This window comes from Leucopleurus acutus (assembly GCF_964270905.1).
Source record: "Leucopleurus acutus genome assembly, chromosome: 5".
In the NCBI taxonomy this organism is placed as follows: Eukaryota; Metazoa; Chordata; class Mammalia; order Artiodactyla; family Delphinidae; genus Leucopleurus; species Leucopleurus acutus.
Window position 1 is genome coordinate 12,236,872 of NC_139147.1, and position 22,914 is coordinate 12,259,785.

The window sequence follows — 22,914 nt, forward strand, 5'->3', positions numbered from 1 at the left end:
GCGTCCCCTGCATCGGCAGGCGGACTCTCAACCCCTGCGCCACCAGGGAAGCCCCTTAGCTTTTAATTAATGGAAATAAACTTGAACTACTTTAAGCAAACATGCACACAAACAAAACATCATCAACGACAAAACAAAACAAAACAAAAAGACAGGGCTTCCCTGGTGGCGCAGTGGTTGAGAGTCCGCCTGCCGATGCAAGGGATACGGGTTCGTGCCCCGGTCCGGGAAGATCCCACGTGCCGCGGAGCGGCTGGGCCCGTGAGCCATGGCCGCTGAGCCTGCGCGGCCAAAGCCTGTGCTCCGCAACGGGAGAGGCCACAACAGTCAGAGGCCTGCGTACCGCAAAAAAAAAAAAAAAAAAAAAAAAAAAAACATTTATTCTAAGGATTCTGGGGGTATCTAAGGGAACCCACAGACAGGAGTGCAGTCCTGCTTTAAGAAGAGTTGAGAATAGGAACCAGGAAACGCACAAGAATCCCATATGCTATTCTTTTTGTCCTCTTCTGCTTTCTAGCACATCTGCTTCATCCTTCTCTCCTACACAGACTAGTTTTCTCAGCTCCTGAATTGACATGGTAATTGATGGCTTTCCTACAGCTTCTGAGTTCACTGCAAGTCCAGCCACAAGCAGGGACTCATTGTCTCTGTTTCAAGTGCAAAATCTTGGGAGAACATGATCGGCCTACCTTGGATCAGGTCCCCATCCTTTGCCTAATCAGCACAATGTAACCAGGCTTCCAGCCTTGGCTGGGTGGGGTGCCTTTCTCCCAAAGGAGGCAGTTCCCAAAGGCAGAAGGGGAGGTATCTCTAACTACTTTAAGAACTAATCTACCCCGTAACTTATAACGAATGTCTTGTGATCTTGTTTTGAGACTAAAGAGATGTAAACTGTTGAAAATATTGATTTATATCAACATAGGGTAAAACATTTATCACTAATTAAACACACAGATAATGTCTAGTACCATTCAGTCAACAAATATTTATTGCCTACTGTGTGCCAGGCACTATGGTAGGTACCCTAAAGCTAGCAGTGAACAAAACATAAAATCTCCTCCCCCATGAAACTTACATTTTACTTTAAGTTAATGCACAGCTGTCTGCGCCAAGGCAAGGGCTAACATAATTTAATTAAATAATTAAATGATTTCTTCAGCTTTTTTTTTTTTCCAGAACAGAATTATTGAGTTATAGTTTTAGGAAGAAAAGAAAAATCTGTAGATCAGGGATTCATAGACTATTAGATTAGACTATTACTTAGACTACTTATTTGCCTGCCAAATAAAATTTTTAGATAAAATAAACGATTTGGGAGGACTCAGCTTTCACTACCTTTTAGTTTGCCAAATAAGTGTATAAAAACAAACAAACAGGGCTTCCCTGGTGGCGCAGTGGTTGAGAGTCCGCCTGCCGATGCAAGGTACACGGGTTCATGCCCCGGTCCGGGAAGATCCCACATGCTGCGGAGCGGCTGGGCCCGTGAGCCATGGTCACTGAGCCTGCGCGTCCGAAGCCTGTGCTCCGCGGTGGGAGAGTCCACGGCAGTGAGAGGCCCACGTACCGCAAACAAACAAACACACTACCGTATACTATCATCATTATTTCATATAAGGAAAGAGATTTCAGTACCTTAACATGGAAAGAGAAAGACAATCTCTGAATAAAGGACCATTTTTTCCCCCCAAGAAAGGACATCTGGCTACTCTACATGAACAGACTGTTCTTACTCTTCTCATCTGGCAGCTGCCTAGGGAAAACTTCACAGGTTCATAGACCTGCATTTGGTAACTATCGTTCCAGACTATAGAGTCTGAGTTGGCAAACAGAACAAACAAAAGTGGTTTGCCTTTTTTGTTTGAATTTATGGGCCAGTTAATCCATGTAAAGTCACAATTTGGTGGAAAAAAAATGAATCAGAATTATTGCTTGGAAAGATAACTTTAAAAAAGCACTGAACTAACTGATTGATTCAAACAAAATGATGGATGTAAGAGTTCTTAGGAAGCAGTCTTTGTCTTTCCAGAAACTAAAAGCACTCCAACATTAAATAGTGATGACACACTTGGGACTTCCCTAGTAGTCCAGTGGTTAAGACTCTGAGCTTCCACTGCAGGAGGCTCGGGTTCAACCCCTGGTGCAGGAACTAAGATCCCACGTGCCATGCAGCATGGCCAAAAAAAAAAAAAAAATAGTGATGACATACTGTATTCAATAAACAAATTAGTCAGTTTAATACTCAAAGCACAGAGCATTTTATAAAATAATTAGTTTCAGATAATATACTGGATGACAGGCAATTAAAGCAGCTACTCAGTTTCAGGAATTTAATTTCCACAGGGTCTATAACCTCTAGAAGGACCTCTGGCTTGCTTTGGCAGCAAGATAACTTCTAAGAGTTTAACTTTGCCCTTCAATTATCTGAATAGGTAGATTGTCAAAGTTATAAATACATGTTGTCTTTTCATTTGTTAGCTTGCTTTAAAACGACCAGTGGTCTCCTTTCTACCCATATTCAATCACCACTTGTACAGTGGAAGATCTTTTTGAGGTTTTAAGCCAAAATATTAACATAGTCCTTAAGTCCTCCGGACCTTGTCTTTGTTGCCTCTACCCTAATCAAGTTACTGCAAATCTGTCTCTTGGCTCTGGAGCTGCTGTCTAGAGGCTGACCAGGCACAATTTGAATCTTTGGTGATAGGAATTGGAGTTCAATTTCACCAATGAAACACTGTTGGAATCAGAACTTAAATCAATGCTGAATAGCCAGAATATAAGAACTTAGAGTAATTTGAGTAGAATGGAAGCTAGATGTTATTAACGTTCCCTATTAACTGGAAGAAAATGTTACAGAGGACGCTCTCAGCCTAGATCATCTTGCCAGTTTCCAAAAGTGAGTGATGGGTGGGCAGATCTCAATCCAATCAAAGAAAACCAGAGGCAGATGTGTATGATATAGAAATTCTTGAGCTTGGGATCTTTTTCAACTTGGAACTTAAATCTCAAGTGAAATTTTGACAGGATGGTGTAGGCAAGTAGGCACTTTGGTAGGAGTACAGACTGGCACAGCTGCTATAAAGAACTTAGAATTAGCCAAATTACAAACGCACATCTTTGGATCTAGCAATTCCACTACTAGTTCATCCTACTAGTGACCATTTTTCGAAGCTTTTCCTTGCAGCATTGATTATTACAGCAAGACTGGAAATAACCGTAATACCAATTTTTTAATGGGACTGGTTAAATAGATTATGGTACAGTCTAACCGTGGATCACTATGCAGGTGGGTATTAGAAGAGACAACGTTTTATGAACAGATATGAACTGATCTCCAATTTATGTTAGACTAAAAATGCACTGTTTGCACATTGTGTAAAAAGGGTAATTCATAAAATATACATCTTTTCTTTTATGTTCATAGAATACTTCTGGAGGGTCATAAGAAACTTTTAACATTGCCGGCGAACTGGAAGGCTTCTAGAGATGGGTGGGCTTTTTTCACTATATGAATGAATGCCCCTTGTTACCTTTTGAATTTTGAGACAAGAAAATTCGCATATATGCACATAAGTGAAGGACAAGGCCCTACATTTGGTGGCACAATGAGAAAGCAGGTGAGTTCCACTTCAAAGTCAAATACCCGGTTCCGCCTTTGGCAGTTAAGATTGTTACTGTGTGACACAAGTCTGAAATGTGTCACAACCATCTCCAACCCTCAAGTCGATTTTTCCTTCCGTTTGTTTCTGAAATCAGCCAGGTTTCCGAACTGCTAGCAAACCTGGCATTCTTTCGAAAACACCAAAAACACTTTTGCTTTCGTTGTAACAGAGGGAAGGTGGCTAAAATATCAGGCCAAGGAACATTTTATCCTAAATGAGATTCAGTGTTTTTGAAAGTGCTCGATAGCCATAAAGCTGTAGAAATACGAAGTGCTACTCAGTAGAGTTAGTTATAATTATCATACCACACCTCAACGCAGTCTCGAGAGTAACATCCTACCCGCTGGATTGCACTTTCCCTCGCCAAACCTGGCTCCGCCCCTCCTCCCTCCCCTCCTCCCTCCCCTCCTCCCTCCCCTCCTCCCTCCCCTCCTCCCTCCCCTCCTCCCTCCCCTCCTCCCTCCCCTCCTCCCTCCCCTCCTCCTCCCTCCCCTCCTCCCTCCCCTCCTCCTCCTTCTCTATTTGCCCCTCCCTGCGCTTGGCGGGAGGTTTCCTCGCGTGACTACGGAAGTGCAGAAGGCGCACTGCAGCTCCCTGGGCTGAGGGACAGCAGGGTTTACTCTGTCCTCTAATCTCTATGATCCTCTTTGTGACCCGTCGGATAGCACCGAAGTCTCAGAGTTCCATGCCGATAATCCTCCACGCCGACAGAGGACAGTGCAAACAGCTGATGTTCTCGCGAGAGGCGCGGAGTTCTCCCCAAGTACTGAGAGCGGGAGCGCAAGCGCGCTCAGGGGTGCACTGTCGCTGGAGGCAAGACGCGACTCGGCTGAAGCTTGGGGGGAGCGCGCGTGCGCCTTCGCGAGTTCTGCGCTGCCGGGGCCGCGGTGTGAGTGCCGGTGGGAGACAGACGTGCGGGCCGCGGGAATGTTCCGAAAGGCCCGGCGAGTGAACGTGCGTAAGCGGAATGACTCGGAGGAGGAGGAGCGAGAACGCGATGAGGAGCAGGAGCCGCCGCCGTTACTGCCGCCGCCGGGCACCGGCGAAGAGCCGGGCCCCGGCGGCGGCGACAGGGCCCCCGGGGGGGAGCCGCTGCTGGGCCCGGGGCTGCCTCCGCCTGCCGCGCTGACCTCGGGCCCCGGGATTGAAGCCGGGGGCTGCTTCCCGGGAGGCGCGGAGCCCGGCAACGGGCTGAAGCCGCGCAAGAGGCCACGAGAGAACAAAGAGGTGCCCCGGGCCAGCCTGCTCAGCTTCCAGGATGAGGACGAAGGTAACCTTCGCGCTTCGACCTCCCAGATCCCGACATCCCTACCCCGCGCATCCACCTCGAGTCCCCGCATTCCCTGGGCTCCCAGCCTCAGCCCCCGGCAACGGAGCCCCTTCCCGCCCGACCCGCTGCACACTGTCCCCGCCTCCGGCCTTCTGCTCTGGCTGGGGACGTGTTCCCGCGCCGCCACCAGCCTTTTCTTAACTACCGCCTCCTTCTCATCGTCCTCCCGTGCATCTCCTATTCCTGGATCTCAGATCAGTCATTCTGAGTTTTTCAAGTGGAAATTCAGTGTTCCCTGTCCTGCTTCTTTTAACTGGCGGGTGTGTTTTAGGGAGAACTCGAGTCAGGTCCCCAGACTGCTCTTGGCACGTTCTCTGAGCCCTCTGTAGGTCACCGTGCCCACCCCTTTTGCCGTTCTCGTCCTGGTTAGACATCTTTGATCGGGAAGGCCGGGTGTGTAAGGAGTACTCGGTCTGAGAACAGACGCCCGGAGTTGAAGCTCTGGTTCTGAGTCACCTGGGGCCAGTCCCTTGCGATCGCGGAGCCTCAGTTTACCCATAAAAGTAAACAGGGGTACAGATGTGCGGCCTTCCTCGCATTGACATTTGGACAATGAAGAGAGACAGTGTAATGGTATTTCAGCGCAGTTTATCCAGTCTGGTGTGAGGGGCCAGGCTGCAGTGGATTTAGATTTCTGATCGTAAATGAGCCTTAAATCTTAAACCGTTTTACCTCCCGAATTGTTGAGTGTGTGTTTATATAACCCAATTAAGTCCATGTTATGAAGCATCTCGGTGCGGGATGCTTTCTTGTTTCCAGTAATAGGCAGTTTCTCTTTGGCTTTCCTGTTGTTTTTTATCTTAAGTTTGAGAGGAGTACAGCCACATTCTTGTTTTTAATGATACAGGGACAATTTGGCAAAGTGTTTGCGTTTGACTTTTAAAGTTTTCAAATCAAGGATGATGGATACGTCATCAAAACTTATTTTTGAAAAGTGATTAGCTCTCAGCTTAGTCTTGAAATAACAGTATGTCAGTTTGTGATGAATATAGAGTTACTCGGATTTGACAGCTCTGTAAACTAGCACCTTTTGATTTTGGATGTTTTGTTTCGGATACCTTAATAATATGATAATCAGGTGCTTTTTCGATGACTTTTTCTTCCTCCTGCAATAGGTGATTCAAGGAAGACAGTAGGACACAGGACAATTTTTTGCAGTTACATGTGTTTTGCCTTTTAAAAAGTCTCGAATTGGCATTATTCCAGATTAACTTATGAAGTTGACTCAGTTTTTGAGAACCTATTACAGATTTGAAATAATTTCAAGTTATGTAATGATTTGGCGTGTATGAGTATATATTTGGAAGAATTTGCAAGTTAGAATGGAAAACTGTCTGAAAATGGTTACTACAGACTTCGTTTAATTTCTTTTTTAAAGAAAGTGAAGAAGTTTTCAAAGTGAAGAAATCAAGTTATAGCAAAAAGATAGTAAAATTGCTTAAGAAAGAATATAAAGAAGATCTTGAAAAATCGAAGATTAAGACAGAGATCAACTCATCAGCTGACAGTAAGTACCAAACGAATATGATTCTTTTGAAATGACAAAATGAAACTGTTTCTCACAGGGTTTGAATGGATTTGGTATATATAGTGAACTTGTTCAGTTGACTTTGTCGTTGTCAGGGGTACAGATTGAGTAACGATACAGTTCTTTTGTTTAATTATAACACAGTTGCATTGTAAATGCATTTTTTAAAAAGACAGAACCGTTGCCACAGGAATGTTTCTGCTGCAATGACTAAATTGTCTCCCTGTTTTCCTACTAGTGTTCCAATTGCTGTTGAACAGAGAAGGGAGGTTTCGCACTTAAACCTGAGATACAGGTTTATTCCTATTTGAAGGAGTACTGTGCAAATTCCCGTACTTGTATTTTGTAGAGACAAGCTTTCGATTCCTTTGGTTTTATTTACACAGTTGGTTTAATTCTTAGAGAACTTTTAGGAAAGCCCTAAGTCTAATGTTGATAATACTCCCATTCAGCAGCCTCATCAGCTACACAGATGAAGACTCCTCAGTGTGTGGCCCCTGCCTGCGTTGTACGGACATCTCTCATGTCCTCTCACAATCTAAGTTAAAATTTTTAAGCAGTTATTTGTCCTTAGGAAAGTGGTTCCATTATCATATGCTAATATGAGTTATTCTCACTGCAAGTGCTTTAGGGAAATATTTTTATTTTATGGAATTAAAGGTAGAATTATTATTTCCCAGTTCTCCACTATATGCTTAATGTGGAAAAGTATGTCCTTAAACCTCAAATTTGCAATCTTATTTTGGAGACAGCATCACTTAAATGTATAACTGGACCCAGCATTTGGCAAAGTGTCCGGTGAAGTTTAACTACATTTTTTTTTTAGAGGTGGGTGAAGGAATGCCTCCTAGATAAAGTGGAATTGGAATTTGAAGCCGGTTTTTTGATAATTTAAATACCAAAGGCTAGGGGAGGTATGGGGATATTAAAGATTAATGTGACCTAGGCTGTTTTGGAAAAGAGCAAGTATGCCTGACAGGCCAAAGTAGACGATTTGTGGAGGAGGCGGAGGTTTAGGGTGACAGGTACGTTGCTGACAGAATGTGAAGGATGTTTACTATCTAGTAAGGGATTTAGGGTTGCTGTTTCAGCGGCCTGCAAGATGCCGACATGATGAATGCCTTTTGAAATCTTAACCTGGTGTTAGCATGCAGCATGGATTGGCACAGGGAGAGATTGGAGGCTTAAAGCAGTTGAAATGTAAGGGCCAGCTTTAATCCATTAGTAGTGGGTTTAAAAAGGTCTCAGCTGAGCGAGACGGAGGCTTTTCCTGACTCAGTGGGAAATTGTGGATGAGTTAAAAATGTTTGCTGTGGGTGTGGGAAAAGAAATAGTAAAAGATGATTTGAGAAGTATTGCAAGGGAAGAATTGGTAGACCTAAGGTATGAGTCAGCTATTGGATTTAAAAAGTCAGATTTGAGCTTTTGTGCCAGGTGACTGAGATAATAATTATGTATGGTATACAGAAATAGGGAATGCAGGTGGGAGGAGGAGGGTTTTTAGGGGAACTGATTATTTTTGACTCTAGGAAGCTGCTTCATTTTTTCCAGATCTCTTGAGAACCAACTGTGTACGATGAAATCGAACAAGGAAGGTCAGGAAAAGTGAGAACTGAGAAAGGACCATTTACTGTTGGGTTAAGAAATTGAAGCAAGTACAAGGTTTTTGAAGCCACCTTCTGTGACCTCTTCTATCTTCTACTTTCATATAACGGATTTCCTACTCACCCAATAACTCAATTAATGTCCTCCCCAAAGGTGGAGCCTCTGTGTTATATAGGTCGTCATCTCTGAAGTGATGGCGCTCTGTAGCTCTTCTCATTCATCAAATCACAATCCCAGGCTTTTCCTACCCCAGCCCTCCTTAGACAGGCAGAGGTGCATTAACTTGAAAACAAGGGTAGTATCAGTCTACTTTTGTGATATTCCTAGAATAATGAGTTTACCTTTAAACTTGAATTTGAGTGGAAAAGGCCAGTGACGATTTGGAGATGTAGATTTAGATATGGTGCTCATTGAGGTGATCATTAAAACCAGAGTAAATGGAGTTGATGAGGGAGTAGCATAAAGGAAAAATTCCTGAGGACCAAAGACTTCTACCTGTAATAAGCATACACATAGAGAAGAGGGTTTACTGAAGAGATAAAAAGAATCATAAAGTCCAAAGGAGAAAAGATAGGAAAGTTTCAAGATGATGATTGTCAGTTGTGTGAAATGGTATCAGAAAGGTCAGGAAAAGTAAGGGCTGAGGAAGGGCTATTGGCAGGGTTGCTGTGGTTTTTTCCGGAGGAGGCATCTGGCAAAAGAGGCTAGTTTACTTGCCAAGCTCTGTGCCTGTTTGGAGGAAGGAACATCTTTTACTAAATTGCTCAGTGATACTGTATGAATTAGCTGTGGCTGCAGCCTTTGGGTTAGTTGGTGAGCTTGGAATGGGAGAAATCAAAGGCTGTTTGCCAGGGTTGAGGCATGCAAATTGGTGAGGAAGGGGTGGGTAGCAGGTCTGCACTGCTGCTTTGGGAAGTTTGGCAGAGGGAGAAGGAAAGGACGGTAGAGAAACAATTGGGATCAAGTAGAAGTTCTTTTGCTAAAGAGAAGCCTGTGTGTCTTTGTAGACAGAAGAAAGGAGAGGGAGAGCCTGACCCCCACCTCCTTTCAGTTTATGTTAAACTCTGACTCTGTCCAAATGAGTTCACTTTCATTTTCAAATTTGGAGCAATCATAATTTCATTTTATATATTCTTAATAATATTATGACCAAGAATTTTATCGCATTAATGTTTCAGTGTAGTTTGTTGTTTAAAATCATGTAGTCATCCAAATGATACATAGTTACACTACTATTAACTAGACTTCCATATATCAGTGTTTATTTCCTTGTGTTAAATGTATACTGATAAATAAAACGGCTGCAAACCTAAAAAAAGAAATCATTCAAAGTAGAGAGAATATTTGTGACAGCAAGTTTCTTAAAGTAGCAGTCAAAGAAATTGAGGCACAAGAGGAGCCTAGAGAAGGTTAGTTAGCATCTCTTTTTATAAAGCTGTCTGAAAGGATAAAATATGACCAAGTAACAAAAATTCACCTGTCAGCCATGTTTTGGACTTGTATTTGCTCAATCACAAGCAAATACTTAACAACTTATTGAAACACTGAATCTTTTGAAGTCTGCAGAAATCTTTATCTGGGCATATCTGATCTAGTAAACCTTCTTGTAGTTCTGTTTTGTCTATAAAAGCCATTGATGTAGTGTAGATTGAGAGCAGAAGGAAATGGGTAGTTCTTGACTACATCTATCTTTATACATCTGATTAAACTGAGTTTTAAAATCTCATAGCCTTAGAAGTCACTTCAGAGGGAGTCTGTGGCTAACGCGGTAGGATGGTAAATTTAAAAAACTGAAGAGCCTTAAAGCAGAATGACCTAAATCTTCTCCGTAAAGCTGGGGGGTGGGGGGAGTCATTATCCCCAGCACTCTTCTTTAGGGAAGTAGAATATGGTTTGAGAAGCATTAAGAACTTTTGAAGCAGTTTTGGGGAGGGAGGGGAGCATGCTAGGGAAACAACAGAAGTTTATCTTTCATATTTAGAATGAACTTTTGTTTTACTCTTCCATTATATTCATGGTGCCTCTTGTGTGCATTGCCAAGTTCAGTGCTTCAAGGTGAAAAACACTGATTTTCTGAGTTTTGCCTGGGAAGGGTGTAATAGGACTATTTAGTTATAAGTAAAGTAAACCGTTTGGTGTGAAGTAAACCACTGTAACAGTCTTGAAACTGGCCTCGGGAATGGCCTGAGAACTAGAGAGCTCTCTCCTCTGTCCACGTGGCCAAGTACGGCTACTCCACAACTCCCTTCCTAGTTTGCATGTGGTTTTTAGTGTCACCTAGTCTCTGACTTGTCTCTGTGTCCCAATTCCACATTGCCAGAAAAATCAAGTTTAGTCACACATCCACTCTTAAACGTTCATTCATGGCAATGGGGTCAGGGGCTTACACAGTGTAAATGTGACTTTTGGGTCTCAACCCTTCAGATGATGGGTGACAAATGGCTGTGAACTAAGATGATACCCCATAAAGTGTTCATTACAGAGAGGTTTATCTGGTCTGTAATCTTTGTTCTTGATAGAAAGTTGCCTCAAGTGGACTTAGAGTTTAACGAAATACTGACATGTAAAGTGAAATAATGCTTCCAAGAGGTTTGAACAGTTACTATGAGAGTTTAGAGGGAGAAACAGTTAGTTGATAAACTAGTAAAATTTTTTTTTTAACATCTTTATTGGGGTATAATTGCTTTACAATGGTGTGTTAGTTTCTGCTTTATAACAAAGTGAATCAGTCATACATAAACATATGTTCCCATATGTCTTCCCTGTTGTGTCTCCCTCCCTCCCACCTAAACTAGTAAAATTTTGATAAAATTAAAGGTAGCGAGCTTCCCTGGTGGCACAGTGGTTGAGAGTCTGCCTGCCGATGCAGGGGACGCGGGTTCGCGCCCCGGTCCGGGAGGATCCCACGTGCCGCGGAGCGGCTGGGCCCCGTCAGCCATGGCCGCTGAGCCTGCGCGTCTGGAGCCTGTGCTCCACAACGGGAGAGGCCACAACAGTGAGAGACCCGCGTACCGCAAAAAAAAAAAAAAAAAAAAAAAAAATTAAAGGTAGCGATTGGGCAGGCCTCATGCATCCCTGCGTCCCCTGTATTGTTGTTACCTCCCAATTGTGTTTATTGTGATTATTCATTTTCACACATCAGTGGTTTTAGTTTTTTATAAACAATTAAAATAGTTCAAGCTTTAATGAATTGAGCCCATAATTGCATTAGAAGTGACTCCTTAATTTATGGATCTTGTTTTAGATATATTTTATTACTTTTTTCAAAAATGTAGGCGAACCTCCTTTGGACAAAACAGGTCATGTTAAGGACACCAGTCAAGAAGATGGAGTTATCATCAGTGAACACGGGGAAGATGAAATGGATATGGAAAGCGAGAAGGAGGAAGAAAAGCCAAAGGCTGCCGGAGCCTTTTCAAATGCTTTATCTTCTTTGAATGTTCTCCGTCCAGGTGTGTACTTGCAAATTCTCCTTAGAACTGAAGTAAGCCCTCAAGAATGAGCTGTCTGTAAAGATGGTCGTTAGGAAGGAGTTAGCAAAGTGGTGTTTCTTATGACATCCCTCTTTGAAGCCAGGTTGTTTCATTTTGCAAATACAGAAAGTAAGAAAATGAGAAACTTCCCAACTTTCCAAGTTCATTCTCAGACAGGCAGTTTTATTATCAAAGCAAATGTAGGGCTTCAAGTAAATGGTACTAAAGTCCTTTTTTTATGTATTTCAGATTAAGATTTTAACTTTTTTAAGAACTGCTACCAAAAGCAAAATTGCTGCTAGTTTTATGTTCACACTTTTTTTTTCTTTAACTTTTTTATGGAAATAATTTGTAGATATATTCACTGGCTAATCAGCTTTTGAATAAATAAATTGCTTAGTAGCCAAATTTAAATTATGAAGAGTAACCATTTAACTCATTATAAAATCTAAAAATACTTATTCTGTGGGAATTCCCTAGCGCTTTCACTGCTGTGGGCCGGGGTTCAGTCCCTGGTCGGGGAACTAATATCCCACAGGCTGCGCAGGGTGGCCAAAAAATAATAATAAATTAAAAAAAAATAAAAATGCTTACTTTGGGTTTGTAAAGTTGTGAAAAGTTATGTATATAGTTCTAGTAGCATTCTAATTGGTACAGTCTTTATGGGAAGCAGTTGGACGATATGAATCAGTAGATTTCAAATGTTCTTAGTCTTTGACCCTGTAATTCCATAGCGAGAAATTTATCCAAGGAAATAATGTTTTTATTGCAACGTTATTTGCAATGAGCAACATTTAGAAAATGTCTAGCGGGAGAGGAATGGCTTAGTAAGTTAAGGTGCATTTACATGATGGGATATTACATAGCTGTTTAAATAACAATTTGAAGAGTAGCAAGGCATTAATTTTTACTGTAGGTGAAAATGTCAATTAATTTGATTATGTAGTAGATTATGCTTTATTGAGTGAATGTTGTAAACCACTAAAAATTATGTTTATGCAAAACAACATGGGAAAAAGCTTATGTTTTAATATGAAGAAAAAATTAGATACAGAATTATATATTCAGTGTGCTTACAGGTCAACTGAAAACTATTTGCAAGAGAAATATACTATAAATCTAATAGTGTTTTTTAGGGTGTAAGATTGTAGATACCTTTTTTGTTTTTATTTGTTTTCTGGTTTAGTAATAAATGTGATTTTATTGCTTTCGTTTACTTCTTAAAAATGAAAAAATAAACCATTAAAATAAAACTGCTTTGGTGGATTTTCCCTTCCCCCCCTTCCTGTACATATTGCCATTATACATATTTCTTAGTTTCCCTAGCGACTTTTACTTTCATTTACACTAAACTAAAAATAAATCAGTTGTTTCGCAGGCACAGTTTGGGAAGGGGGCTGGGGATGCCAGCAGATAACATTAGAACATCACTGTGACAAGGTTGTCTTGATGAGATTCTCTTATCTTTCATATTTTCAAGAAAATAGAAACTTTATTCCCTAATATTGCATAGTTTATAATCCTCACCATTTGTTTCCAGGAGAAATTCCAGATGCAGCTTTTATACACGCTGCAAGGAAAAAGCGTCAGATGGCCCGGGAATTGGGAGATTTCACTCCTCACGATAGTGAGCCTGGTAAAGGCCGCCTTGTTAGAGAAGATGAGAATGATGCCAGTGACGATGAAGATGATGATGAGAAACGCCGTATAGTTTTTTCTGTGAAAGAAAAATCACAAAGACAGAAAATTGCGGAGGAAATAGGTAACTTGATTTAATGGGACAGTAAGCCTGTTTCATTGCTATTAAATATAATTTGATACTACCATCAAATAAAAAGTACCTATACTTATTTAACTATGTTTAATGGTAGAGAACTGTTCTTGCTTGGGTGTAAGTGTCTTATTGGAAGTTTTTGAAAAGTGTAGCGTGATTTTGGTAGCTAGTGTTTGTTGAGCCCTGTGTGACCAGTATTGTGCTAAGCACGTAACATACATAAATATATGTAATTGGCTCTTCATTCTTAGGAGGCATTAGGTTTCCAGAGGTTAGGAAACCTATCCGAGGTTTTAATTGTTACATTGATACTGCCTTTTGCTTAAGGTATGCTGTGTGTTAAAACAAGCAAAAGCAGAAGTATCAAATGCGGGAGAGATCATAATAGACATTTTAACTTCAGTAAGATTGAGTTAATGCCACTAGTTTTGCTTGATTTTTGTGAAATATCATGGTAGCATCTCTTCCCTCGCTGTTTTTTTGGAATTATTTACTTTGCTGCTTATGGCTATAGGTATTGAGGGGAGTGATGATGATGCTTTAGTAACTGGAGAACAAGATGAAGAGCTCAGCCGATGGGAACAGGAGCAGATAAGAAAAGGAATTAATATCCCTCAGGTAAGAACCAAAGAATTAAGCTTCAAAAATTAAAAAAAAGAAATTTAAAAAAATTTTAGCTTATTTTGTTAAAGTAAAAACATATTGCACATTGAATTGATCCTTTGTCATTCATTCAAGTAACATAATGAGGAAAATTATATAAAGTTATGTATCCAGTAAGCTGTTAGAAGAAACTATATTATATTTTGCCTTTTACCATCCAAATGATGGAAGAATTTCTGGTTTCTTAGGTAACTTTCTCTAACTGGTCCTTCAGCCGGCAGCATCAGCATCATATGGAAGCTTGTTAGAAATGCAAATTCTCACCCTCCCGAGTGAGACCTAGTGAATGAGAAACCCTGGGGGTGGGGCCCTGCCATCTGTTTAACAAGTCCTCTGGGTGATTCTGTTGCTCCTAAAGTTTGGAAACCACTGTATAGATAAGGTGTTTCTTTCCTATAGAGCTCATTTGTTTCTGACTTTAAAAATTATTTTGTAGAAGATGGATTTCTCAGGAATGCAAAAATCTTATTGTAGATGAAAAATATCTTCCTCAATAGTTGTAACAATTTATTTTATAGAAGTAAGTAGTACAGTGGAAATACCACATAAAATTTTTTTTGTTGCTCGTGTTTTGACACAATTTAACGTCCCTAACTCTAAACTTCTTTGTTATTGTTTTCCCGAAAGTTACTAGAAATGAATCCAGTAATCGCATAGGAATTAGAAATGAATCCAGCCCTACTTTTATCTGATTTTGAGGAGCTCTGCAATTACTTATTTTAGTTACATACTATTTGGAAAATGGGTATAGTTTTTATTGTTAGTGGTTTTTTTGTTTGTTTGTTTAACACTAAAGGCATGGGATTTTTCTTTTCATAGTTTCAGCTACTAGTTTTAATATACATCCGATTTCTTTTCTAGGTTCAAGCAAGTCAGCCCACTGAAGTGAACATGTACTACCAGAACACTTACCAGACAATGCCTTACGGTTCATCCTATGGCATTCCTTATAGTTACACAGCCTACGGATCATCCGATGCCAAATCTCAAAAAACAGATAATACAGTCCCTTTCAAAACTCCCAGTAATGAGATGACTCCCGTTACTATTGATTTGGTAAAGAAACAGCTTAAAGACAGGTAGGGCAGATCAACTTCTTAAAGACCTGTCCTCTAGCTTTCCGTTCCCTCAGGCAACATGTAGTCTGGGGTAGCAGATGCAGAATATCGGCAAAGAAGATTCACTGGCCTGTCTTCAAAAGCTAAACAGAAGATGACTTCATACTTTGTTCTGCTACCTTCTTGGATTACTTCTGTGGAAGCCTCGAAAAGTTTTTAAAAATACCACTCCGTGATCTTGTTGAAGACAGTTCTGAATTTGCACCTCTTGGACTCTGAAAAAGTGTAGTCAAGATATGGGGGGAAAAACAAAACAGTGAGATTTTGGTTAGCCCACCAAATAACTTTATATGAAGTCTGTAAACTGCCGTTTTTTTGAGGAAAAGAGCAGTACAGATGAAAAGATCCACTCCAAGCATTTTTATATTCTAATAGTGGAACTAAATGCATTATTATAAATATTGCAAGAGTCCTGACAGCATATAGACTTTCAGATGTAAATGTGTTATATTTATCCTTTTCTGTTCTTAAGGTTGGACTCCATGAAAGAACTGCACAAAACAAATCGACAGCAGCATGAGAAACATCTGCAAAGCCGAGTGGACTCCACCAGGGCTATTGAAAGATTAGAAGGGTCTTCTGGGGGTATTGGTGAACGGTATAAATTTTTGCAAGAAATGCGAGGGTATGTCCAAGACTTGCTTGAGTGTTTCAGTGAAAAGGTAAGAATGCAAAAATATTAATCTCTTTGAATAAGGCAAAATTAAGGAGGTCTAGATTTCTATATTTCTCAGAAAATATCCACTGAATTCAACTTTAGAAGTGATGAAAAGTCATGCTTCATTTTCTCCACTTCATTAACAACCTTCTATCTTGGGGTAATCTAGTGCCTTGTAGAAAACAAAAAAAGATAATTCAAAGCATATTTAAATAAGACTTTGGCAAATCCTGCCTTAATTTAATGGTAGATTATTGGCCTGTCCTGAATTATTAAAATATAAGGGACTCATGAAATTTTCTTTTTTATGGTTCAGATCTAAACTTGCCTTTAAACTGTTTCTACAAGTAATTCCAAATATGCATAAAGCTGCAATATTTTATTAGCTTTTTTTTACCCTAGATAAAGTTGATTGCCATTGCTGCTAATAGCTTTCATCTAAATAAGCCTGTGCTTTATCCATTTCAGAAACCATTCATTGGCCATAATTTCTGTTAAGGTCTCATTTCTTCCAAGTTCATTTTTTTTAGTATGACGGTCAGTTGGCACAATTCTTTGCATCCTATTGTACCATTTGTTTGCATTTTTTGTTAGCTGCCCGCGGAATCCTTTTCTCAAACAGCCTTTTAATTGATTTTTCTTTAAGATAAATGTTATTGTTTGATGCATTGGTTTATAGGCATCTGTGGACTTCACAGCCTGTTCTTTAAAAAAAAGTAAAATCATGGTGCTTTTGAATATCCTGTCTCTATAAACTTGCAAGTGATACAGGATTAGAAGGCACATTTTCTGTTATTCTTGGCCATATGAATTAGCATAGAATCGGTAAGCATACAGTATTTTAACTTTTTATTATCTCCGTTGATTACTTCAGTATCTTAAGGCCAAAGGCTGGCTAAAGAACAGTGCCAAACTGTGTCTTCCAAATGGATCTTAATGGTTCCAGCCAGTCTGTCAGATCCACCAAGTCTTCTCTGAAGGATTCATGTTCTTGTCCTTATCACCTGATTTCTGGAGAAGCAGCTACATTCTAAGCTATGATATCCCTTGTGGCAGATCTGTGGCTTAGGGTGACAAATACAGGGGTGAGAAAGAAACATAGGTTTGACTGCAGAGGGGCTGGAGTCAAGAGGAGAAGTGGACATAAATGTCGGACCTGGCAGTTGTGTCCTTCCTACTAATAAAGCCCGTATGAGCCCGGGGGACATGGTGCCGAGAGCAGGTCTAATAACCTTTTGTGACTAGAGAAAGGATCTCTGTCTTAAACCATACTTTGTAAGTGAGATTTGTCCCCGTGGAGCTTTTTCTTGAAGTATCTGGGTCTTTGCTTTGGAACTTACTTGAGTAAACTTACACGCTTGTAATTGCAAACTGGACTCTTAAAAAATATCAACAGTAATATATCAACTAGATTGTACCATTCTTGAGTTAAAGAGACTAGTAGAATATCTAGTTCATATAGTTTTCAATTGCTTACTATTTTAAAAACACTTAGTGTACTTTATCTCTCCTTGATTACCCTGTTCCTAGGGAAGTATCCCTCAGACTGTGCTGATACGTTTTTACAGAGTCACTTAGATAAATGTTTATGGAGCAGATCTTAAACCGTATCTATTATATAGTGACTACAGTTTAATTAAAAGAGAAGTAGATAATTCCCTTTTAAAGATGAGTATTTCATTTTGACAGTTTCATATGCATTTGATTTTATTGAGTCTGCTGCTGAGTTAATAATGTCATAAGTTGTCATTTTGGAAATACTGAGGAATAATTGGATAGATTTGAATATTCATTCCGTTATACTGTAAAAATATTGTTTCAGGATAAGACCATCAAAATAGAAACATTCTTTTGTTTTTTTCTCTTTTGTTATAAAAGTTCAAGTGGTTTTGAACTTAGATTTTTAATTATTTTGCAGATTATTTTAACTTTACATTGTTTTGTTTTCCTGCAGTCATCTTCCTTCTGTGTTCTTTGTCTTAAATTTGGAAATAAATTGAAATAATGATAGTCAATAACAATTTCCAGTTTGGAGAGGGTAAAGAAATTGTCATGGTGCACTCTTGAGATAAATTAGTATTGTTAAGAAACATGAATGAGAGCCGAAAATGTGTTTTAGGGCTTTTATTCTCAGTAGAATTTTCTCTGGGCTTTATTAAAAGGCATTTTAATTACCTAAACAGGAAAATCACGTTATCGGAATTTTAACTATAAATTGAGTAATTAAGGTTCTGTCTGATGCAACCTCAGGCGTGTAGCTCTTATAGTAGAGGAGCGTTAATAATCTCCAGGACTAAAGGAATGCATAGGTACATTTGTCTTTAGTCCTGCACAGTTTGAAAAAATGAGGGGGTAGGTAAGTGTAAGTCACAATAATATGGCAGTAATTGCTTCAAAAATCGATTCTAGTTAATTTTAGAGTCTGTGGGCTCAGCTCATATCACCAAGATAATCAGTGCAGATTTGGGGACATTGTTGCCCATGGTGTGGCATATTAAAAAATAAAATAACTCCATCAGTTTGACCTTTCTGTGAACATTGGCTGCTTTTGCAATGGGATCATGCAAGTGTATAAAATTGCTTTTATTACAGACATCTTTGTATTCCACCTGCCTTTTTTTATTTTCCATTCACAGTCTGTTCAGTTCAGGACGCTGCTATAACACTTGGTGCCAGTGTTCCCAAACTCTAATGTGTTTTTTCATTTGCACTAACCATCAGGAAACTAGAATTTCTGGTTTCCTCAGGTATGTGTAGTGGTTGTCAGCGTTTGTGAAAGTTTCGTAGCATTTGGTTATAGCATAGGTATTTATAAAGAGAACGTTTTCTAGTTTTTCCTTTTAAGTTAGGTCTCATTCCGTAAGCTTTTTGTATTCCACATGAACCAAGTGAATGCTTAGCTGTGGCTATTAACCTGGAAAAATTTGTTGACTTTGTAAACTGACAATTTATGGAAAGAATTTTATTATTTTACTTACAAATATGGAGAAATTTAAACATTGGATAGGAAGAGAAGAACTTTCTGAGTTTTAGATAGATTGATTTTAGACAGGTTAGTGATAGCTAGAAATTTTATTCACCATATTAATGTAAATGAATGCAGTTCACGTTTGAAATGTGTAATGAAGCCACAAAGGTGCCGTTGCATCTTCTGGTATTACACGGCAATAATGGTTTATTTTAGACTACAGAAATCGGCAAGGGAGATCATGCTGCTAGAAAGTTAAAAATGGACTTTTAAAAAGGACTTTCAAGTACTTTATTCTAAAAGAAGCACTAAAATTTCTGACAATTCTTTACTCGCTCTCTTTACTAATGTTAAAGTGTTTAACCTAACCAAACTTTTGCTCCAATAACTAGGCACTGGACATTATAGCTCCATATACGGAATAAAAGAAGAAGTGGTGTTTCCCAGAAATCATGAAACTGAATTACTATTTGTGTTTCATTGAGAGTTCATGATTATTCTGTCCAGAGGGTACTTTTTCAGAAATCCGGAAATAATATGGAACCCTCAAATATATAAGCAGCTGAGGAGTTTGGTGTTACGGAGTGTGTTGTATTTTTACAGGTGCCACTGATTAATGAACTTGAATCAGCAATACATCAGCTGTACAAACAGCGAGCTTCCCGCCTTGTCCAAAGACGACAAGATGATATTAAAGATGAATCTTCGGAGTTTTCAAGCCATTCAAGTCAGTCCATCTTGAAGGTTTTTATTATTCATTAAACAACCTTGTTTACTTAGTGCATCCTAATTGAAAATTAGACGTCTCAGAGCATTTTTTCTTTTTAAAGAAACAAATTTCCTTGCTCTTGTGTCAGGTAGATCTAAAATTAGCATGTGCTTGGATTGCGTTTAAGAAAATATAGCTTTGCGAAGGAACTCAAATCATGTACTAATATTCTATCGATCTTATTCTTCTTTGGGCATTCTTTCATTCTTTATAGTAAAGACATCATCAGTATTTTATCTTAAAACCAGTACCTATTTGGCCCTAACTGATTTTCCCTCCATTTTAACACCAATACAAATGCTGTTGTTGATCACAACAAAGGTTTTGAGTTAGGGGCTGGGAAATGCTGTATGGGAGAGGGGGCTTTATTACATAACAAATGGTACAACTCCAAGATCAGGGGAGTTTTGAGCTTCACCCCTTAGATAAAGCAAAATTTTCTGTATTTAAAATTTTTTTGTACTTTCTAGTTTGTCTCATATAGTGGGGGTTTTTTTTTAGTAAGTCAGTTGGTGCCTACACTTTTTGAAATTTTAGTGTAAAAATTTGGAGATCTAATTTATATTCCTTTCATTATGATATGTGTTATGGAAAACCAAAATTAATTGGAAACCTCTTATTAAATAGTTGAGCTGAAATTCTTTAACCAGACGTTTTAAACATTTTAATTCTGCTTTTTCATTGCCCTCTATATTCTTGGGTGCTGTAATAGGAATTTTCCTACGTTGGATTTCTCATGGCTTCTTTTGTCATCTCTTCGGTCCCTATGTCAGCAGTTCTTAAGTGGAAGTGTACATCAGAATTACCCATGATGTTAATTTAAAATGCGGATTTCTTGGTCCTGTCCCCAGAGATTCTTGCCAGGTCTTGGATGGTGTCCAGTAATCTGCATATTAAACAGCCACCCCAGGTGTTCCAAGTGCAGAGGGCCCTGTTATTCTTTCTGAAAACAATGCTTTGTCATATAGCGTGTCCTCTAAATTAGAGAGACATTGAATCCCTGAGAAAGCATTCTCCTGTGTGCTGGATGGGTTTTGGAGCATCGTAAAGAGGTGGTAACATGGCCGTCAGATGAGTCAGGCTCAGATGTAAGCCACATGAATGGCTTTGACCTTCTGTTTTTGCTGTACACGTTTAAATTGGATTAGTGCCATTTGGGGCACCTAAATAACTAATGCATCCCGCCCAAATCACTTTTGATCCAGACAGAACCAGATTTCTGGGGCAAATTACAGGTAATCATTGTACCTATGACGGGAAGTAATTTCCTTTTAAGTTAAATGGTTGGGTGAGCCATGCATTTCATCAAATGCTTTTTCCTGCCTATAATCTGTTCTTTATAATTTGGAGGTATTTACTTATATGGAATTTGAAGTAAGGGTTGAATGATGGGTGTTAATTAGATTGATAGCTGGAAAGAAGTGAAAGGTAATGAGAAAGTGAAAAGTATTTTCCTAGAGGGAGTATTCATTAATTGCCAAACATTTGAGAAAAATTGCATGGGGTACTGAAGTATCGATTCTTTTTCTGATCGTTTTTTAAAGAAACAAAAATACAGCCAGAAATTCATTTGTTTAGATTTGTAAACACTTATCACAGTTACTGCATATAATTCTGACCGAAGTGAAGGAGGCTATCTGTTGAGTCATCTACTCTCTTATATCTCCCTCAATATATATTTTACAAAATCTGTAAATATAATAGCATTTTAAGTATTTATTATAGTAGAGAATTTTCTTTAAAATATTTCTTTAATGAAGGGTAGCTCTTAAAGAGGCAGGAATCATTTCTGTAGTTTGGGACTTTTTAGCCAATTCATCTATGGTGTGTAGTGGAGTTCCAGTTGAGGTAGAGCTGGGGCATTTTGTTTACTGATCTTTTTTTGTAATTTGAACTCTGGAACATACTTCCTAATATCCAAGCTATTTTGGAATATGAATGAAAAATTCAGTAAAAGAGTCAGCTTTTAAAAGTAGTAGGATCGAGGATAGTTAGGATACACCGAAGTGGATACCAGCTCATTTTTGGTTTTATTTTTCCTGTTGTTGCTATCAGTGACACATCTTTGATATCAGGAAAAAAACTATGGAAAAGCCTTAAATTGACGTCTTTCATTTTGCACGTGATCTCCCCCTCCCCCGCCACCACCCTTTGGGTTTTGTGCTTCTCGTTACTATCCCATGTAATACAGAATATCTCCATAGCGTAGAACTTAAGTGTAGACATGAGGAAGCATCACAGACAGATGTTTGCCCCACTCTTCCTTCTACCCTAGGCAAGAGATTCGAAGATTCTTCTCTGGAGAAAGAGAGTGGGTCCAGAGAAAAGACTATAACATCTGGGGGCCCCAACAGAAAGTTGACTTGTACCCAGGGATCTGATGGAGATGCCCCTGCTAGACAGCTCCCACCTACATCCACGAAACTTCCAGTCTCATTCTTACATAGGAGGTAGTTAATGATCATGGTGATCAACACAAGCAGTTAGAACCAAAGGGACTGAGGAAACAAAGACAATGCAGGTGACAGGAGAAAATGTAAAACATAATTGCTGTCCTCAGGGAGATGTTGGAAGGGATCCTACGCGTAGCACAAGTAGAGGGTGCTATAGAAAAGGAATGTTCTAAGAAGAATAGCTGTATCTCAGAAACTAAACATGTGGTAAGTGAAATATAAATTTAAATAGGAAGGTTGAAAGCTAAAGCTAGAAAATTGCCCTAGAAATTAAAAAAAAGAGAGATGGAAAATAGGGGAAAAAAGAAATAAGGGAATTGTGCTTTGAAAGTAGGGTTTGAGAAAGCACAACTTGGTCCTATCAGATATGATTTTCAGTCTATATGTTGATTCTGCCCTTGTTCTTAAAATAGTAATAGAGAATAAATTTCTACAAAGAAAAATTAGAATGGTAATTTAGATTTTTAATTTATTTGGTCATCATGATAGCATAAACTAGTTCTGTTACTTAGACATAAGAACAGGGATTAAGCCCATTTGCATTTGTGTAGTGTTGTTGAACTCTCCATTTATTTTTCTCTTCCTTTTCGTGGGAACACAGATTAATACTGAGATTTGCTCTAAACTAGAAAACTGCCCAGTTTATCGGTTACTGCAGAATCCTGCTGTCGAGATTAGAAAGCAGTCTATCGTTATGGCTTATTCTGTGCAAACTCTTTCCTCAAGATTGCTGAAGGAAGGCTTTTAATTTTAACCATCGTTGTTTTACAGATAAAGCTCTGATGGCGCCAAATCTTGATTCCTTTGGACGAGATCGGGCACTGTATCAAGAGCACGCAAAACGTCGGATTGCAGAACGGGAGGCCAGAAGGTAATTCTCCAGACGCTTGCTGTTGGTTTGTTTGTGAAGGGAGGA

At 39.3% G+C, this 22,914-nt stretch overlaps 1 protein-coding gene across 1 annotated transcript in view; it reads left to right on the forward strand.

Moving 5' to 3' along the window:
* The first annotated feature begins 4,461 nt into the window (after nt 1-4,461).
* The window catches only part of PAXBP1 (PAX3 and PAX7 binding protein 1), a 34,171-nt gene continuing 15,718 nt past the window's right edge, over nt 4,462-22,914 (forward strand). Inside the window, exons 1-9 of the mRNA XM_082839150.1 lie at nt 4,462-4,929; nt 6,368-6,496; nt 11,398-11,574; nt 13,136-13,357; nt 13,884-13,987; nt 14,894-15,111; nt 15,623-15,812; nt 19,380-19,503; nt 22,770-22,869. Coding sequence (XP_082695276.1) covers nt 4,587-4,929; nt 6,368-6,496; nt 11,398-11,574; nt 13,136-13,357; nt 13,884-13,987; nt 14,894-15,111; nt 15,623-15,812; nt 19,380-19,503; nt 22,770-22,869 — 1,607 coding nt within the window. The 5' untranslated portion in view covers nt 4,462-4,586. The remainder of the gene's footprint in view (nt 4,930-6,367; nt 6,497-11,397; nt 11,575-13,135; nt 13,358-13,883; nt 13,988-14,893; nt 15,112-15,622; nt 15,813-19,379; nt 19,504-22,769; nt 22,870-22,914) is intronic.